Source organism: Anas acuta, chromosome 20 (genome assembly GCF_963932015.1).
Source record: "Anas acuta chromosome 20, bAnaAcu1.1, whole genome shotgun sequence".
Lineage (NCBI taxonomy): Eukaryota > Metazoa > Chordata > Aves > Anseriformes > Anatidae > Anas > Anas acuta.
This window is the reverse complement of record NC_088998.1, coordinates 10,863,459-10,881,084: the sequence shown is the minus strand read 5'-3', so window position 1 is coordinate 10,881,084 and position 17,626 is coordinate 10,863,459. Positions and strand designations below refer to the sequence as shown.

The following is a 17,626-nucleotide window of genomic DNA, read 5'->3' as shown; positions in this document are numbered from 1 at the left end:
GGCCCCGCCGCCAGCCAGGCAGTGCCAGGGTGCTCAGCAGGGGGGTGCAGACCCGGCCAGGCTGCGGGCAGGCAGTGTGTGTGCCGGGCCGAGGCAGCAGCGCACGTGGGAGAACAGTAGCAAACCCCAACATCTGGAAAAGTTTTGCGTCCTGCATTATTTCTTTAGTTCTGGCCCATTTTTGCTGAGATTCTCCTTGGCAGGGACTGCGGAGCGCGGGCTGGCCAAGCTGAGGAGCTCCCCGGGAGCACGGCACTGACGGAGGGGCGGGGGCTGCCCTGGGGCTGGCAGTGGGGGCTGAGGGTCCCAGTGGGTGCTGTGGCCCCTCTGTGCAACCCCCCTGGTCCTGGGGGGGCTGCTGCTGCCCAGGCAGGTGGTGGGGCTGTTCTGGGAGTGTGTGCTTTGTCCCAGCGTCACCTCTGGCCCCGTCCAGCCCTTAGGGCACCCTGAGGGGGCTGCCGTGCCCGGCTGCCTCGCCAGGGCGGTTTGGAGCAGCAGCGGCGAGCCTGGGAAGGGATTTGTGTTTCCACTTGCGGGTGACTCAGCCCCGGCACCGCCAAGGCCCGCGGCTCCCTCCCTTCCCTCCGGTCGCTGCCGCCTGCTGCTGCCCAGCCCTGCCCTGTGGCATTTGGGGTCAGCAGGGCTCAGCCCCACAGCCCTGCGTCACCCACGGCTCTGCGGGTCCTGCACTGGGGCCTGCAGCACCGACATCTTCCCACCAAGTGAGTCCCAGCGCAGGGAGCTGATGGGGTCAGGGCACACAGAGTGGCACGGGCAGGGGCTCAGCCTCCCACCCACGGGGGTCCTGGGGGCCGCTAGGCTCTGCTGAGCCACTGCTAGCACGGCTGGGCACTGTCACGGGCACAGCCCTACACCGAGCCCCGGCCCTGCAGCCCCAGGGACCAGCAGCCCCTCAGCCCCCAGCCCCCAGCCCCACCACGCAGCTCCTGGCCCCCTGGGCCTGGGGACAGTGGCCCTGCTGGGCGTGAGGCCGTGCTCCCCGCCAAGCTGTGCTGCTTCCTGCAGTGACTTAGTCACAGCCTCATCTTTTGCTGGCCCTGGGGACCATCAGCTCTATTTTAGGTACAGGGAACAACGGTGCCTGATACGGCACAGAGCAGGGGGGCGGAGGGGCCCAGGGCAAAGCAGGAGGGATGCGGGGATGCTCCATGCCTTGGGCTCTGCCCTTTCTGCTCCCTCCTGTCCTGCAGCGTCTGTGCTGGGATGTGCCCTTGGTGCCTGCCCAAGCCCAGAAAGGGGCACTTCAAGGCCCCCTGGTCCTGGGGTCAGTTCGTGCCTTGGCTCCCCCTCCTTCTGGCAGCCCCACGCAGCCCCGGCGTGCTGGGAAGGTGTGTGGGGGCCGGCAGCGCCTGCTGCTCGCCCGGCCAGCCTTGTTTGCGTTGGTCGATATTCACATCCCGAGCCTCCCGCTGCACTGCCAGATGCGGCTTCATCACGCTTACAAGAGAAACAGCTCCCTGCTGCGAGCACAGCCCCGCCAAGGGGGGCACTGCAGCAGGCCTGGTGCAGGGCAGCGGGGTGCTTTGGGGGGAGCCCCCCCTTGCTGACAGCCGCGGGTGCAGCGAGCCGGTGGCTGCCGGGCAGCCCGCAGCGGGGACGTGCCCCTCGCAGGCAGCGGGAATGCCTCCTGTGCTGCTGGCTGCGCCCCGGCCCTCACGTAGCAGGGACAGCATGGAGGGAAGGGTCGGGGGGGGCGATAAAAATAGACCGATGTGACACCCGGTACGGCTGGCTCTGGCTTTGAAGCATGTTTGCAATGTGGGCACAGCACCAGGACACACTTCCATCTGCTGCCGGACACACATTGCTTCATGCCCGGGGTCAGCAGCCCTGGCCAGAGATAAGAAGTGAGGGAAGGGCCCGGATTCCCCGAGCACTGCCGGGCCCATCTGCGCAGCACCACGGGCACGCGACCCTCATCTGTCTGTGGGTGATGCCCAGCACAGGGCCATGCAGGGCACACAGCCCGCATGCCCCAGTCCCCTCAGTGCCACCCACAGGCAGATGTGGCCCTGTCCTGGTGCCCTGTGGCAGGCAGGAGGTGCCCTTGGCACGGCAGCAGCTCCCAGCACAGCGGGTCCGGGCAGGCTCCGGCTGAGCCCTGCCTGGAGCAGAGCCCGTGCCTTGCTCAGCGCCCCTGCACCGCGTCCTCGCCCTGTCCTGCTCTCAGGCTGCCCCTGGGGCTGGGCTGCTCCCCGCCGTGGGGCTGGCACCAGGGGGGTACAAGCAGCCCTGGGCAGCTCTGTGCTGAGTGGGGGCCCCAGCCTGATTAGCTGGGCCAGCAGGGAGGCAAAGCTACCGCAAACACACAGAGCCGGGCCGGTAACTGAGAAGGAAGCAGCTGGGGTCGGGGGGAATTGGGCTGTTTGTGCCTCACTGCCTGCCCTGGCAGAGGGGCCCACGGGGGGCAGCCCCCAGGACCTGCCCGCACCCCACTGACCACAGAGGGTTGTGTAGGACAGGGTTCATGGTGCCCGCAGCCACTTGGCCCCGCTGGCCCCGGCCGCCCTTCCCCAGGTGCTGTGTTACCATCACCAGGCCTCGGGCGCTGCCACCCCGCCGCGTCCCCATCTCAGGCTTCATTTGCTGCTTGCTGCTGCATGGAGGGATTTTTAATCTCTTAATCACGTTACGAGCAGAGGTGGTGCTGGGCACGCACAGCAGGAATGTCTGGAAGTCAGCGGCGTCTGGCGCGGCAGGGACCCGGCCTGTCCCCAGCCACGTGTCCCCACCGCGTCCTGCACTGGGACCTCCGTCCTGCCCCGCCTGGCGGGGCACCAGCAGCAGGACGAGCACGAGCTGGCACCGTGCAGCCCACGGGCTGGCAGGGCTGCCATCACACACACATCATGGCACCACATACACAAGCAGCCCGGCCCCGTGGCAGGGGCAGTGGCCCAGGAGGTTTCACGTGTCCCCGAGCGTGTCCCAGCTGCGTGGGCAGCCCCCGGGCAGGCACCAAGGGGCAGCTCCATGGCCGAGGCCGGGGGGGAGTCCCCGGCACACAATGGCAGGGAAAGGCATCGGGGTGACTTCAGGCTGAGAGAACATCAGAGAGCGGTGGGGGGCCGGGGAAGCCCGAGGAACCCAGCATAATGACCCCTCCGGGAGACAAAAGCCCCTTTGTTTTTGCTCGCTGCTGGTGCTGGTCAGGCAGGAGCTGGGGCAGGGCTGCGGTGGTGCTGAGCCGGGGGTCAGGGATCCTTCCACAGCCCCACGGCCAGTGCAGGGCCCAGCGGTGCTGGGCACCGGGTGCCGTGCGCTGTGGTCGGTGTCACCCAAGCACCTGCGTGTCCCCCCAAGCTGTCCTGGCCATGGGTGCCACAGGCTGGGGCCGCAGGGCTTGGAGAAATGCCAGCAGCCATCGGGGGAAGGACTTACCTCGTGAAATGTCTGTCATTTGGGTGTAATTAAAGTTTCTCGTTATCGTGGTGTTAATGGCAGCCAGGGTGTGCTCGCAGAGGGGCGCCTTTGCAGGAGGCCCCGCAGCTGCAATTAGGCAACGCTGCCCTCCGGCCACGCGGTTTTAATTAACCTCGTCCTGGGACCCCCCAGTCCCTTCCCCTTTGGGCCCCAAACCAACTCCTCCCCTCGCACCCTCTGATTCCCAGGCAGCCGTGGCTGCATCTTCACCCGCTGCCCCGGGCATGGGCACAGCACTGCTGGGGGCACCGGGGGCACAGGGACAGGCCCCGGGGTGCTGCGGTGCAGGTGCCTGCGGGTCCCCGTGGCACTGGGTGCAGTCGGCTCCCCGGGGCACAGCCGGGGCCGTGCTTTGTTCCTGATGTTTTCGTTCCCAGAGGGAATCGAGGGACGCCCCTAACCCCCAGCCCAGCGCTGGTCCGGCACAGCAAGACAGCGCAAGGCAGAGCGGCAGCCCCCGCAGAACAACAACAAAGCCCTGGAATTAGAGATGTGCTGGGAGTTTACTTTACCGCAAAAAAATGTCAGAAATCCGTATTGTTTAGACAGGGATTTGCTGGGGATCGTTAGATAAAAGCCTGGCAGAGACCCAGCCAGGGGAAAAAAGTCAGCCAGCTCCTTTCCCCTGGCGGGGGACTGGCGGATGAGCAAGGGCTGTGCCGCACCGCACGGCCAGCGGGGCACCGGGGCAGGCTCCGGGCTGGGGCTGCAGCAGAGCCGTGAAGGGCGTCCTGCAGCCCCTGCCTGCCCGTGGTGCCCGCCTTGGGCGTTCCCTGCAGGAAGCGTCATTTCGGCCATGCCCAGGATGTGTGCTCCGCTGGGGGGGCTGCTCTCGCCCCTTGGCCCCTCGGGGGCCCCCTGGCAGCTCCACGGTTGCAGAATTTCGCAGCAGGGCTGGGGCAGCTGCTGCCGCCCATGCCCACGCTCAGCTGCTCTCGTCTCTCTGTGTCCAGGTTACAGTGAGACCAGATTTCCTGGCAGCCGGTCCCGGCTCCCAGATGTTCCTCCTCAGGCTGCAGCTCAGACCTGGAAACAGCAAATTCCTCTTTTTTCCCCAGGACTGAGCCAGGGTGTGCTCCCGGCCCTGCTCTTGGTCCTGGCCTGCCTCCTGCACCGCCGGGCCGGGGCCCACGGGACGCAGCCGTGGCCACGCCGGGTGCTGAGCCCCTGGTGCCCACCCTGGGGCCCCACAGGGCCAGGCTGGGGTGGGCTGAGCCCCCCTGCCAGCGGGTGGGAACGAGCAGCATGGCAGCACGGTGCCCTCCCCGGCACAGGCAGCGTGTGCAGGGAGCAGCCCCCATGCATGCAGGCAGCCCCACACCCGGCCGTGGGATGGGCGCACCCCAAGCAGGACCGCGAGCACCCACACCACCCCGTCCCGGCTTCAGGAGAAAGGACGGAGGCACACAGTCTGTTTTTACGTCTGTTACTTTTTAATACTGTTCACTTCTAAAATGACAGAAACCAAGCCAAGCAATCCTGGGCCCTCGCCCTGCCTTGGGAGGAGCGCACGAGGGCCACGCGCCCCCTCCCCGCGCGGTGCTGGGCGCAGGACACACACCAGCACTGCAGACAGGCTGCTCCGTGCCAGCGCACGCCTCCTGTGAATGCATTTAAATAACAAGCTATGAATTGCAAAAGCATAGGCATCTTATTTGCATCTTCTAACATAGCAATCAGTGGCTGTTCCTGCCGGCGAGGCAGCGCCCCGGCTGCACCCACCCTGCAGGACAAGGTCCCGGGGGTGCTAAGGGCAACAACGGCTGCAGCAGGCACGGGGCCAGGCTGTGCACAGCGCTGTGGGGTGGGAGAGCTGCGGGGCTGCCCCGTGCCCTGCCGCAGCCCCGGGGCCTCCAGCAGGCAGTGCTGGCCGAGCTGCTGGTGGTGGCACCCAGCCCTGCAGCCCCAGCAGCCGCCGCGTCGTGGGGGTGTCCCCAGGGCGCTCCCCGCACCATGGGGCCCCGACAGCCCGGCCCTGCCGGTGGCTGCTGGCTGGGAGAGCCCCGGGGGGAGCCGGGCTCTTCCCGCGGCCCCGGCCCAGCGCGGGTGCCGGTGCCGGGCTGCTGCCGGGTGCCCGGACCCGGCCGGGAGCTCAGACCACGAAGTGGAGCCTGTAGGTCATCTGATGGCCGTTGTCCCAGGCGTAGAGCACCTTCTCTTTGGGGTTGTAGTCGACCTGCGTGGTGAAGGCGTACTCGTTGAGGAAAGGCAGCCGGAGCTCCGCCTCTGTGTCCGTGTGCGTGTCGAAGGCGTAGGAGATCTGCCCTTCCTTCTGGTTGTAGGTGTCCACGGCGTACAGGATGCCGCAGATGATGAAGCAGTTCCCGTAGGCGTTGCGCTTCAGCCCCGTCTTCCAGGTGGTCTCCCTGCGCACCGACAGGTCCCCGGGGTCGAGGCGGCTCAGGACGATCACCTCCTGCTGCGAGTAGTCGTAGTCCACGGAGGGGTAGATGACCCAGAGCCCGCTCTCATCCACCGCGAAGTCGATGTCCGAGTGCCCCCTCCACTTCCAGGGCGTCGTGTCCTCGTACACCACGTCGTGGAGCAGCGCCCAGCCGGCCACGTAACGCTCCTTCAGGTCGTACTTGATGATGTTCTTGGTGAAGGCACGGTTGTAGTAGAAGGCGCCCCGGTACACCACGTGCCCGGTGCCGATCCAGTTGTAGGGCAGCTTGTAGAGGTTGCTCCAGCGGCCTGCGGGCGGGTGGGGGGTGTTGAGAGCTCCGGGAGGCCCCGGCCCCTCGCCCCCTGTGCTCCCTGGTGCCGGGCAGGACGCCAGGCACAGGGAACCAGGGGCAGGTCCCCGTCCGCTCCCCACGCGGGGAGGCAGCGCCCAGGGCCTGGCACAGCGCCTGGCAGGAAGCGAGGCCCCCCCCCGCCACCGGCCTCACCCTGCTTGAAGTTGTCCAGGCTCCTGAACTCCACCAGGCTGTTGCCGTAGTAGTAGTTGGTGACGTAGATGCGGTCATCCTTGGCCGCCGGGTCCTTCATCCAGGCCCCCTCGTTGCGCCCGTAGCTGTGGTGCTCCGTGGGGGGCTCCACCGACTTGATGGTGCCTTCGCACTCCACCTCCTTCACTGCGGGAGGAGGAGGAGGAGGAGGAAGAGGAGGAGGAAGGCTCAGTCCTTGCAGGGCCAGGAGCTGGGCCACCAGCCCTCAGGAGCCAGGACGGGTGCCGTGGGTGCCCCCTCCCCGCAGCCCAGCCATGCACACTCACCTCTGTTGGGTGCTTCGGGGCCACTGGTGCTGTCAGCCCCGTCCCCGGGGGGGCTGCGGGCAGCAGTGCGAGGGGCTGGGGCGGTGCTGGGCGCAGCCGTGGTGCTGGGCACGGTGGTCTCTGCCCGTGCACTGGGACGGGACGGGGTGCTCTCAGCCGGGGGGGGCGTGGGGTCCCTCTCCTCCTGCCGCTCGGGCACAGCCGCCCCCCTGGCGGTGCTCTCTGTGGGGACACAGGGGGGGCTCGGTGTGCCGGCAGTGACAGCCCCAGGCCCCCGCCCCACAGAACAGCCCTGCACTCACCGCGGCTGCCGGCCTCCTCCGCCTGCCCGGCCTTGTAGTAGGTGATGCCCCGGACCACGGTCTGCTGCTGTGCGGGCGGCTTGGGCTTGGCGGTGGGCTGCGACCCCCCTCGCTTTGTGTTTTCCTTCTTGGGCTTCTCAGGCTTGAGCGGCTTCTCCTTGGGTGCTCGTGCAGCCGCCCTGTCTGCCAGTGCCTTGCGGGGACTGGGGAACCGCGCGGCCTCCTTCCCGCGGCCGCCCGCCGTGTCCTGGGGGAGCCCCGGTCAGACCCCTCCGGCCCCAGGAGCTGCAGCACCGCGGGGCAGCCCGGGGGGGGTCGAGTACCTGTGCCTTGCTGTCAGGGACCGCAGCAGCGTCCTTCTGCAGCAGCTGGTAGCCCAGGTTGGAGATCTCCTTCTTGATGCTGATCATGATGTCGGAGTAGTTCTCGTAGCGTCTCATCTGGTCGGTGAGGTGCAGCACGCTCTGCTTCATGAAGTCGTTCTCCCTGCTCAGGTTGGTCTTGATGGTCTGCAGGGAGGGGAGGATGAGGGGAACCCTGCTGGGGGAGCCCACAGCACCCCCAAAAGTCCCAAGCACCCGGATGGGGCCAGGCCACACGTCGAGGGCGCTGCGGGGCTGCCTGTCAGCACGCGGTGGGGAGGGTGCCCCGGTGCTCACTCACCTCCTCCAGGGTGTTCATCTGGGCGACCACCTTGCTGATGTAGGAGTGCACCTTCATCAGGTCCATGCTGTACAGCGTCCCCTCCAGCAGGTCCACCATGGACTGCAGCTGCACAGGGAGAGCCAGGCTGGGGCAGGGGCCACGGGGCAGCACCCGTGGGGTGCCCCACGCGGCCCCTTCCCTGCTGCGGCTGCAGCACCGGGACCACACCGCTGCCCCCCCAGGGGTCTGCTGCTGCATGGGGTGGGGGCCCTGCCCCACAGCCGCGTCCCACCAGGCCCGCAGGTACCTTGAAGAGCTCGGGCGCCTGCTTCTTCAGCTTCTCCATCTTCCACTCGTTCTCGCAGGGGTTGAGCGAGGAGGGGGGCGCGGTGCAGGAGCACTTGCAGTCGGCCCCCGAGCTCACCGTCTCCACCGTGTAGAAGTCCTCCACCCGCGCGCTGCCGGCCCTGACGCGGCTGCAGGCGTCCTTGCTGAGCGGCCTCAGGATGCACTTGCAGCGGCAGTCGGAGCCCTCCGAGGTCATCCGCACCTGGTCCGCCTCACCCAGCGTCTGCAGGGGACAGTGCCGGGGGTCCCATGGGGCCACCCGCCGCCACCGAGCCTCCCACCCGCTGCAGCCCCGGGCTCTGCTGCGTTTCCCCCTCCCCAGGGGCTCCTGGCCGTGCCCTGGGAGCATGGGGCATGGCGCAGCCCCGCCACCCTGTCTCTCCTCTCTGCACCCAGCTGATGGTGATGGTGACAAAACCCGAGCAGCCTCTCATCCCTGGGGACATGGGGCTGGTTCCTGCTGCCATTTCCCAGCTGCCGGCAGGACCTGGGTGAGCAGCACTGATGAGAGGAGCCAGCAGCGCCTCCATCCTTGCGTGCCTGCAACATGGCTGGGGGGGGGGCTGCTTGCACACCCCGAGCCCACACAGGGACGATTGTTCGTGACGAGACGCAGCCACCTCGGGGTGAGCTCAGCCCCTCCAGACGGGGACGGCTCCCGCGATGGCCTCAGGCCCAGTCAAGGACTCCCTTGTTTCCACACATGGCCCTGACTCACGCAAGAGCCCGGGGTGCTTTTCTGCTGTTTTTTCCAGATAAGGAACTGCTCTCTCCCCGGCTGTGCTTGGGAACAAAGCCCCCAGTGCAGCAGGCTTGGCGGGCCGGGTGGGCACGGCCGTGTGTCACCCAGCACCCGCTGTCCTGCCCAGGGGGGGCTGCACCGTGGCACGAGGCTGCTCCTGCTCCCCGGAGCCGCTGCGCTGCACATCCCCATGGCAGGGGCACCGCTGCCTGGTGGCGGGCAGCTGCCAGCCCGTCCCGTGCTCCTCGTGCTCGTGCTTTGGTCAGGAGCAGTGGTGGGAGCAGGGCTGGGAGCCGCAGCCGAGCAGCTGCTGCGGAGGCTTCTCCAGCCCGGGGCAGCGGCCGGCAGCAGTGACGCCAGCAGAGCTGCTTGTTCCCTCTCACACCCAGCTGTGTGAAAACCCGTGTCCCAGCATGGCTTTGGCCACGCTGCTGAGCTGGAAAAAGCAGCTTGTGTGTGCTGCAGGCTGCCTTCCCGGCCGGCCGGGTACCTTCCCCCGGAGATCTGGGGCAGCGGGAGGCTGCAGCAAGCCAGGGACTTCCCGGGGGGACCTGTCCTGGGAAAACGCCCCCGCGCCTGGGGGTAACGGGGAAGGAGAGCACCCGTGGGCACGGCCACGCTGCTCACTGCTGGCTGGCACCTGCCTGTTTGTGGACGTGCCCTCGGTCACATCCCAGGACAGCGGTGGGGACGCGGGGCTCAGCTCCCTGCGGGGTGGCAGCCTGGGGGCAGGGGACCCCCCATGGCTCCTGGCGGCCCCCCCTGAGGGCAGCCGGCTGTGGCCACAGGGAACCTCCCCCTGCCCACCAGGCTTCCCTGCCGCCGGCCACACCTTGCACACACAAACCCTGGCATTTTTCTGCCAGTGCCCTAACGAGCCCCTTGATTAATGAGGAAATGCAGAGCTGCTTGGAGGCTCCAAGAACCCCCGGGTGACGGGGGGGCTCATGGGTCTGGGACAGGCGCCACACGTGGGCACTGGCACTGCCAGTGTCAGCCCCCCGCAGCCAGGAGAAGCCCATGGGTGGGCTCAGCCCGTCCCCACAGCCTCGGGGGCAGCGCAGGGACCCCCACCTCGCTGGGTCTGCGGGAACCCTGGGGAGCTGGGGACGGGTCCTGGTGGGGACCGTCCTGCTCTGGGGTCCCTCCTGCTCCGCGCACCACGAGGCTGGGAGAGGCAGCGCCGGGGGACTGGGGGCAGGAGGGCTCTGCAGCCAGGGCCAGCCTGGCTCACCCTGGGAAACCAAACGGTGGCAGGGCTGGGAGCCGAGGTTAACTCTTCCTCTGCCTTCCTCCGCTCCCCCGGGAGCACAGCGCGGCGTGGGAAAGGGCAGAGGCACAGCCTGCAGGCAGCACCGCGGGGCTGGCGGTGGCCCAGGACCAGCAAGCAGGGAGCTGCGCTCCCTCGGCCGCTGATCTCCCAGTCTGGTCCCAGTGCCAGCGGCTCCCCCGGCCCCGGGAGCGGGGGGTTTTCCTTCCCAAAGCTGCTGCAAAGCCTCCCTACATTTTGCATTTCAAAAAACCCTCTCCCTTTTCATAGGGAAACGAAGGTCTCACTAGCTGGGAGGAAAACAGGCTGCTGGGGAGCGCTGTAAATTTAACAAGATCTCATAAACCGCTCGGCAGGGTGCCGCGGGCAGCGGTGGCAGAGGGCTGGGGACGGGACGGGGATGGGGATGGGCAGGGCAGTGCGGGGAGCAGGATCCTCCTGGGCAAACGCTGAGTCCCCAAACTCCTGTGCTCACCCCTGGCTCCCTCCGACCTCCCCACGGCAGTGCCTGTGCTCGTGCAAATGGGCAGGAAGGTTTGGAGCCTGGCCGCCAGCCTCAGCCTCCCACACCCAGGGGGCTGCACGAGGTCCCTTTGTGCACGTGCGTCCCGGTGCCAGCCCCGCGAGGGCTGTGCCAAGGGGCTGGGAGCGCAGCGCTGCTGGCACAGCCCGTGCGGGGCTCCCCCTGCCCACCAGCACCCCGAGACCAACCCATGGCTGAGCCCTGGGGAGCACGCTGCCGTCCTGCCTGCTCCAGCACCTTCCGCGCGGCACGGCTCCAGCTCCTCGTGCCGGAGGCTGGTTCCCGTGGGAGCAGGCGGCGGCGGGCGGCGCGTTCCCTCCCATCGCACTTGGCAGCGCTGCTCCAGGGAGGATCGGCCTCGCGCGGAGGCCCCAGCGTCGCGCTTAGGTGGGGCGTGCGGGCCGGGGCGGTGCGCAGCGAGCTCGCCCGTAGCCGCTGCGGGTTGTTTACACTGCGCGGGGGGCTGAGCAAACCAAGGCTCCCCCGCGGCACCAAGAGGCAGCCGCCCCTAAACCCGGACACCGAGGGATCTCCCGCCCTCGTTCCAGCAGCAGCCCCTGCTCGGGGCACTGTGCCCACCGCCCCTTTATCTCGCAGGGGTTGGCAGCAGCGAGAGCCGCTCGCCCCAGGCTGAGGGTGAGAGCAGGCGCTGGGGCTGCGGTGAGCCCGGCGGTGCTCGCACCTCTGAGCGGCAGCCAGGGCACCGCGCCTGCCTGCACCCGGGCGGTAACATTAAACCCCGCTCTGCCTTTTAAATGGCTTCCTTAAACAGGAACCATATGTTCTATTTATACACAAAAGGCAATAAACAAGGAAGTCTTAAAAAAAGGTCCCCGCGCAGCCCGCTCCGCGAAGGTCACTGCCTCCGAGCATCGCCCGCGGCGCTGAACCTGCAGAGCCCTCCCTGGCCCCGCGCTCAGCACCAGCCCCGAGCACTGGGGGCACGGGGCGGCTCCTGCCCCAGGCCGGGGGCCCCCCACCCGTGGCTCCCCCAGAAGCGTTCTGGGGGCGGTGGCAGTGCCGGGGCCGGGCTGGCTGCTGGCAGGCGGGAGCATCCCCGCGCCGTGCCGAGGTGTCCTCGCTCCCAGCTCTCCAAGCGGGGCGATCCCAGCGCCGCGGAGCTTCTGGGACCTCTTGCAAAAGCGTCCGTGCGAGCTCTGAGCTGGTGCCAGCGCTGGGAGGAGGCAGGGCCTGACAGAGCCTCTGACAGAGCCCGGCTGCTCCGGAGCCGCGCTGTGCCCTGTGCCAGGGGACCTGTCCCGTCCCGCACGGACACTGCTCAGCGCCCGGCTCGCTGCCGTGCCGCGCTCCGCGCCAGGGCAGGGCACCCGCGGCACCCTCACCCTCACCTTCCTCCTCCTCCTCCTCCCTGCGCTCAGCCCCGGGGGGCACCGCGGGGAGCTCCGCCCGCGGATCCCGGAGCCGGGCGTTGCGCACCGGGTGCCCGGGCACGTCCCGGCCCCGCTCCGCCCTTCCTGCCCCGGCCCCGCTCCGTCCCGGGGCCGCTCCCTCCGCGGGGCTCCGGTTCCGCCGCCCCCCTCCTCCTGTCCGCCGCGCTCCCGCCTGGCCGGGGCTGCCCGCGGGGCTCGCAGCTGAGCGCAGCGCCCCGCTCTGCCCCCGGTGCCCGCCCCGGGGGTCCCGTCCCGAGCTCGGTCGCGGTGCCGGTGCCGGTCCCGGTCCTTACCGTGCTGCCGCCGCGCGCCGCGGCCAGCGCCGGGAGCAGCAGCGCCGGGAGCAGCAGCGCCCGCATGGCGAGAGCGGCGCCGAGCGCCCGCACCGAGCGCCCGCTCCGCCCGGACCGGCGGCGGGGAGGAGCCGCGGGACCGCCCGCCCCGCCCAGCCCAGCCCCGGCCCCAGCCCCAGCCCCGGCCCCGGCCCCACGAGCGGCGCCGCCGGGTGCCCGGTGCCCGCAGCGCCTCTCCCGCAGCGCCGTGCCCCGGGGCTGCCCCCGCTGCCCGCTGCCGGCCGGCGGCTGCCCCCTGGCGCCCCGCGGCTCCCGGGGCACCGGCGCGGGGCGGGGCGGGGCCACCCGCGGGGGGCGTGGCCAAGGGGGAGGGGGCGTGGCCTCAGCACCCGGTGGGCGGGGCTTGCGGGGGGCGGTGGGACTACGTTTCCCGTGGTGCCCCGCGCGGGGGGGGCGTGGCGGCCGAGCGGCGGTGGCCGCGGCTGTCAGCAGCGCCCGGAGCGGCCATGGGGGCGCGCGGCCGCCGGGGCCCCTGAGAGCGCCGCGCCCCGGCCCCGGCCCCGGCCGCGGCGCCGCCGCCATGGAGCTGGAGCCGCCCGCGGAGCTCCCGGAGCCCTGCGCCGCCGCCAAGGGGCCGCCGCGCAGCGGTGAGTGAGGTACCGGGGGGGGGGGGGGGCGGTGAGGAGCGGGGCCGGGCGCGGCGGAGCGGAGCGGGGCAGGAGCGGAGCGGGGCCGCTCGGGGCCGCTCGGGGCCGCTCGGGGCGGGGCGGGCTCCACACGGCCCGGCCCGGCCCGGCTCGGCCGGCGGGGGCACAACAAAGGCCGCAGCGGCGCCCCCGGGCCTGCGCTGCCCCCCCCCCGCCGGCCCCCCCCCGGGCTGCACCGCCCCGGGGCGCTCCCCGTGCCCGGCCCCGGGGTCCGGGGGTGCCGTGTCCGCGGGCAGCCCCCCCCCGGGCGGTGCCGGCCCCTCCGCTGCTGCGAGGCCGCCCCGCGACCTTCAGCCCCTGCTCGGCGCCCTGCGGCCGGGGGAGGAGCGGGGGCAGCCCGGGAGGTCCCCGCGGGGCGAGCAGCCCCCCTGCTGCCCGCCCCGAACAAAGATCCGCAGCGCTCCCGGCACCGCGGGCAGGGCTCCTGCTCTGCAGCCCGCTTTAGGGCAGCACCGAGAATTTGGGGCGCGTTCCTGGCGGCGATGCCCAGCCCCGTGCCTGCCCCGGAGCCCCGCACGTGGCTTGTGCGCACCCCGAGGGGGCTGCCCCGGGTCTGGGGGCTCTGCAGGGAGAGGCTCGCAGGAACTTTGAAATGCGGCCGCGGGATCTGAGGGCAGCGGCTGTGGCAATTCCAGCCTCATTATCTCAGGGGGCATTTCGCATGTCCTCAGAATCTCAGGCGACGGCTGTTCCTTACCGCTGCCAGCGGGTCCCCTCCCGAGAAAGGAGCGGGTTTTGTGACTGTGTGAATCAGAGGCAAACGAGTCAAATCCATTCTTTTTAAATAATTTTGTTCGGGCTTTCACTTTCCCTGCGCTGCTAGCAATTAGTTGTTGGAGGATCCCCTTAGCACCAATTTCCCCAGAGTTTCATTTGGCATATTGTTGTTTTTTCTATGAATGAAACAAAAAATAATTGAAGCGGTATAAAAACCATTAAGTTTCAAATAAAACAACAGTGGAGCTGGTTATCTAGAATTAAGACAACTCCGGGCGCTTTGCGTGAGTAGTCTGGGAAGATTTAAGTATCAGGAAACTAACTGAATTATTTAGCTCCCTTAATGTTCCCGATGGGTAAATTACTGATCCGGGAGAGCTTTGCAGCAGAAAGAAGGGCAAAGTTGTGAGAGCACAGAGGATGCAAAGTTTTCAAGAAAAATGCCCTTGCTTGCATCCCTTCCCTCTCCTGCAGCTCTCTTAGAAAGTTTACTGGTACGCACTGACGTTTTTAGTGGCTCTTTATGCTTGGTTGCTTTGCATCTGATGAGATAAGCCTTTGCTTAACAAAGACTATTTCATTGATACAGCTTGGTCTTCGTTTACTTGCTATAAACATTTCTTTGAAGGTTTAGGAAGAAAAACAAATTGAGTTGTCGAATGGCAACGCTGCTGAAGTCAAATGTCTCTGAATAAACAAGAGGCTGCGGTGTTATTTCAGCGCGGTTTTGGCTTGTGGAACGGGGGTGCCTCTTGCTTTCGTAAATAATAACAGACAATAATAAACACCAGAACTCTGAGCCTGTGGATGTGGTGAGAAATAAGATTTATAATTTAGGAAGAACTGAGTCCTCTGTTTGTTTGGATGGTTAGATGGAAAAATACCTCTTGGTGTAAAGCTGGAATTCAGTATTGATGGCTTCTGTAGATCATTAATCGGGGGAAAAGGCTTTATGCGTGCCTCGTATTAAAAACAAGAGTAGCAAAGAATTCAGCAGGCAGTGTGTGATGGGAAGCTGCAACAATTTTTTTTTCTGCTATGAATTGTTGTAAAGTTACTCTGCAGTAGAAAATAAAACGGAATCTTCTGGTCGGGGGCTGTGCTTACTGCTTGCTGTAATGCTGAGCTTTTAGTCACGTCTCTAGCAGGTCACTTTTGATATCTTTTTTTTTGGGAGGCAAATTTGCAAGGGGTTGAGTGAATTACTGTGCAGCTCTTCGTGGCGGCAGCTCTGAACAAATGCTTTTACACTAGCATTCTCTGAGAATGAGAGCACAGTTTATCCTGTTGATAAACTGCCTATTTAAATAAAGCCTTCAGCGGTGTAATCTGGTAATTCTAATGAAGTCATTTACATAAAGAATTGGCCCAGGATTTCGTCAGATGGTTGCTGGTGAGCTGAAATGCATTCTTTCCCTCCAGCTGTATTAAACCAGCCTTTTGATCCTTCCCTTTTTTTTTTTGAGCCTTTAAGCCACAGTGGTTATCACTTCGCAGAGTTAATTGAGAAAGGGAAGTTGGGGGACAAGAGGACCCTGCGAGGTTTAGCTTTAGTCTTAATTATTACAGTTCTAATTACCTAATTAGAAGACTTCAGATTTTCTGTTGATAAAAATGGTTCTGTGCAGCTCTTTCTAGAAAGAGGAAGTGCACTGCTGGTAGGCTGGCTGCAGAGAAATTGTGTTGGTGAAGGATTCCCTGCGCGTACCCTGCAGGCAGCCCGTGCCTGCAGCACCCCAATTCTCGGCGGCTCCCAGGAGGTGACCCCGCGTCCTTCGCGAGGTGTGTGTGGGGCATCTGCCTTGTGTCACCTCCTTGCCGCCTTTGTGGGGGTGCTGGAAACTTGGGGAAGTTTCTGGTCGCTGTGAAGGACTGAAGACTTTTAGCTGTTTTTTCCCTTTGTGCACATCAGAAAATGCTGAAGATTCACCAGAGCTCTAATGCCGGGCTGGCTGCGAAGTGCTGCCCTGTCCTTGGCTTGAAGCACATCTCCCGGCTGAAACTTGCTGGGAACTTTAAATGTTTCAAGGAAATATAACCTCGAATTTTATGTCCTTGGACATCAGGCTGAAGGCTCCCAGAAGGCAGGAGCGGGAGGCAGCCCGTGCCCTCGTGGGGAGCTGCGGTGGGCGCGCTGTGGTGCGGTGCTCACAGCTCGGGGCTGGCTCTGCAGGGCTGCTGCTGGCTCTGCCATGCCTCTGCCAGCGTGTGGCTCCTCTGGGAGCCTGCTGGCTCCTGGGGTTGTAGGAAAATGGAGCAAGTTGTGCTGTGAGGAGCTGCTGCCAGGTGCTGCCCGTGTCCGCCCCAAGTCTCCTCCGGTCTCCCAGCCGTACCCTGACTTTGTGCTTTGGCAGGGCACAGTAAGAACTGCTCTGAATGTATTGCTGCTGTAAATGTGTTATGTACGCTTCTGCTGTGAGATTTCAGGTCCTGAGGCAGCTCTATAACAGCCTCAGAGAGCTGCCTTTCTGCTGGGCACGGGCAGCGACTGGCCTCACCTGCGGGCAGCTTCCCTCCCTGCAGCACCCCGTTCTTGGTTACTGAGCCTCAGCTTGGGGTGGGTACCGGCCCAGCTGGGGTCTTCTCTTGTTTTGCAGTGGAACGTGAGTTTTTTAAAGTAGATTTTCTCCAGAGTTGGATCTCTGGATGTCAGTTCAGCAGGAGACAAAGTTTTGCTGCAGAGAAGCCGTTGTTTCTCTGTAGCACCTCGAGCCAGGTTTCTCAACCACCCAGGAGTAATGCTGGGTGCGTGCCTGGTGTTTTTCTGGGGTGATTAATTGCAAACGCAGCCTCACGCACCCAGCTTCCTCGAGCAGTGTCTGTCAGCTTGGCCACCCGGGGCAGGGCCCAGCTTGGCCATCGCATCGCCATCCCCAGTGAGGGAGCCGCCGTGGTGCGGGCGCACCGTGCAGCCTGCCCTGCCCTGCCGGGGTGGCTGTTCCGTGCCTCCCGCCCTGCCTGTGGCTTCAGGAGGCTTTTCTTTGCCTGCTTGTCGCTCCCTGCTTCCCCGGTGCCTGCTGCATTGCTTTGTTACCTTCGCGCTGGAGCCAGCCTTTGTGTTTCATCTCCATTTCCATAGCAGCTCTCCCCAGCGCACTGTCCCTGCCCCGGGATGATATCCATAAAAATGACACTTCCTCGTCTCGGAAAAGCTCCCCAGGCCCGGTGGAGACGTGTAAAAAGGGCACCCAGCAGGAGGAGAGGCCCACGGCTCGAAATATTCATCAATCATTTTCCTGGCACCAGGAAACCGATCGGCCCTTCTGAGGGGCAGAGTGTGATCCATCACCCCGGCTGGGAAGCGGGGCCGCTGCCCGGACAGCAGCGTCGGCGGGGGAAGCGCCATGTCCGTGTCCCTGTCCGTGTCCGTGCCCGTCCCAGGAGGTGACACACACACGAGGACGGGCAGGCTGCTTCTGTGTGTGAAAACAAACAAACGGCAAAGTTGTGAGGAAAACTGATGAATCACCTCTGTGCAGGCTCAGCTCAGGCTAAAGACGTTTCCAGCACTGGAGCTGCGCTGTGCTTTGCTTCTGGATTTATTTGGGGTTTCTGTAGCCGACAGGAGCCGTTCTCATCCCCTGTTCCCAGGCCTCCCTGTGCTCTACCCGCAGGTCCAGCAGCACGCTGCCAGCCTCTGCAGGGGCAGGTTACAGAAACTTCCAGCTCCATGAAACAAACTGGGTTTAAATAGCCTGTGCTGCAGGCTGGTACCGGGGAAGGGATGGCCCTCTGCATGCTGCTCCTTTTCTTCTGTGTTTAACCTGTGCTGAAAATAAAAATATATACATAGAGCTGGAGATTGCCCAACAACAAGCACACAGTCCCTGCCAGCCTCTGTAGGGTGTTTTATTGGAGCAGGCGGGTAGGGGTTACGTGAACTCTTATCTGGGAAATTGCTGTAAGCTGAAGCAAGTTGTTTACAACTGCTCTTTCTACGAGGACTCCTGCAGTAGCCCTTGTGTAAGGAATACCATAATATTTATGGTGAAATAGCTGTCACTTGGATTGCCAGAATTCCTGCACC

General features: G+C 65.4%; 2 protein-coding genes across 3 annotated transcripts in view; one reads left to right on the top strand and one right to left on the bottom strand.

Annotated features, from left to right (window-relative positions):
* Positions 1–4,854: 4,854 nt before the first annotated feature.
* OLFML2A (olfactomedin like 2A) lies at positions 4,855–12,334 on the bottom strand. 2 transcript variants are annotated; one of them, XM_068656456.1, is made up of 8 exons: positions 12,176–12,334; positions 7,916–8,179; positions 7,627–7,734; positions 7,287–7,472; positions 6,964–7,210; positions 6,662–6,883; positions 6,336–6,521; positions 4,855–6,138 (listed from the first exon to the last, which is right to left on the bottom strand). In XM_068656456.1, the coding sequence occupies exons 1-8, from the start codon at positions 12,239–12,241 to the stop codon at positions 5,537–5,539; spliced, it is 1,881 nt and encodes a 626-aa protein (XP_068512557.1). In that variant the 5' UTR covers positions 12,242–12,334; the 3' UTR covers positions 4,855–5,536. The 2 variants fall into 2 exon arrangements, with proteins under 2 accessions (XP_068512557.1, XP_068512556.1); XM_068656455.1 differs by having other exon boundaries at positions 6,662–6,881; positions 6,950–7,210; positions 12,176–12,332.
* A 257-nt stretch (positions 12,335–12,591) lies between these two features.
* Positions 12,592–17,626, top strand: part of NR6A1 (nuclear receptor subfamily 6 group A member 1) — a 73,800-nt gene continuing 68,765 nt past the window's right edge. Inside the window, 1 exon segment of the mRNA XM_068656465.1 lies at positions 12,592–12,822. Coding sequence (XP_068512566.1) covers positions 12,756–12,822 — 67 coding nt within the window. The 5' untranslated portion in view covers positions 12,592–12,755.

Bases quoted from the DNA above. Each gene is read 5' to 3' on its own strand.
- OLFML2A (XM_068656455.1), bottom strand. From the start codon at position 12,241: ATGCGGGCGCTGCTGCTCCCGGCGCTGCTGCTCCCGGCGCTGGCCGCG. The intron at 6,882-6,949 runs GTTCTGTGGGGC...GTCCCCACAGAG, and splicing joins GCCGCGGTGAGTGCAGGGCT to AGCACCGCCAGGGGGGCGGC. The intron at 6,139-6,335 runs GTGAGGCCGGTG...ACCCGCCCGCAG, and splicing joins CCTGGACAACTTCAAGCAGG to GCCGCTGGAGCAACCTCTAC.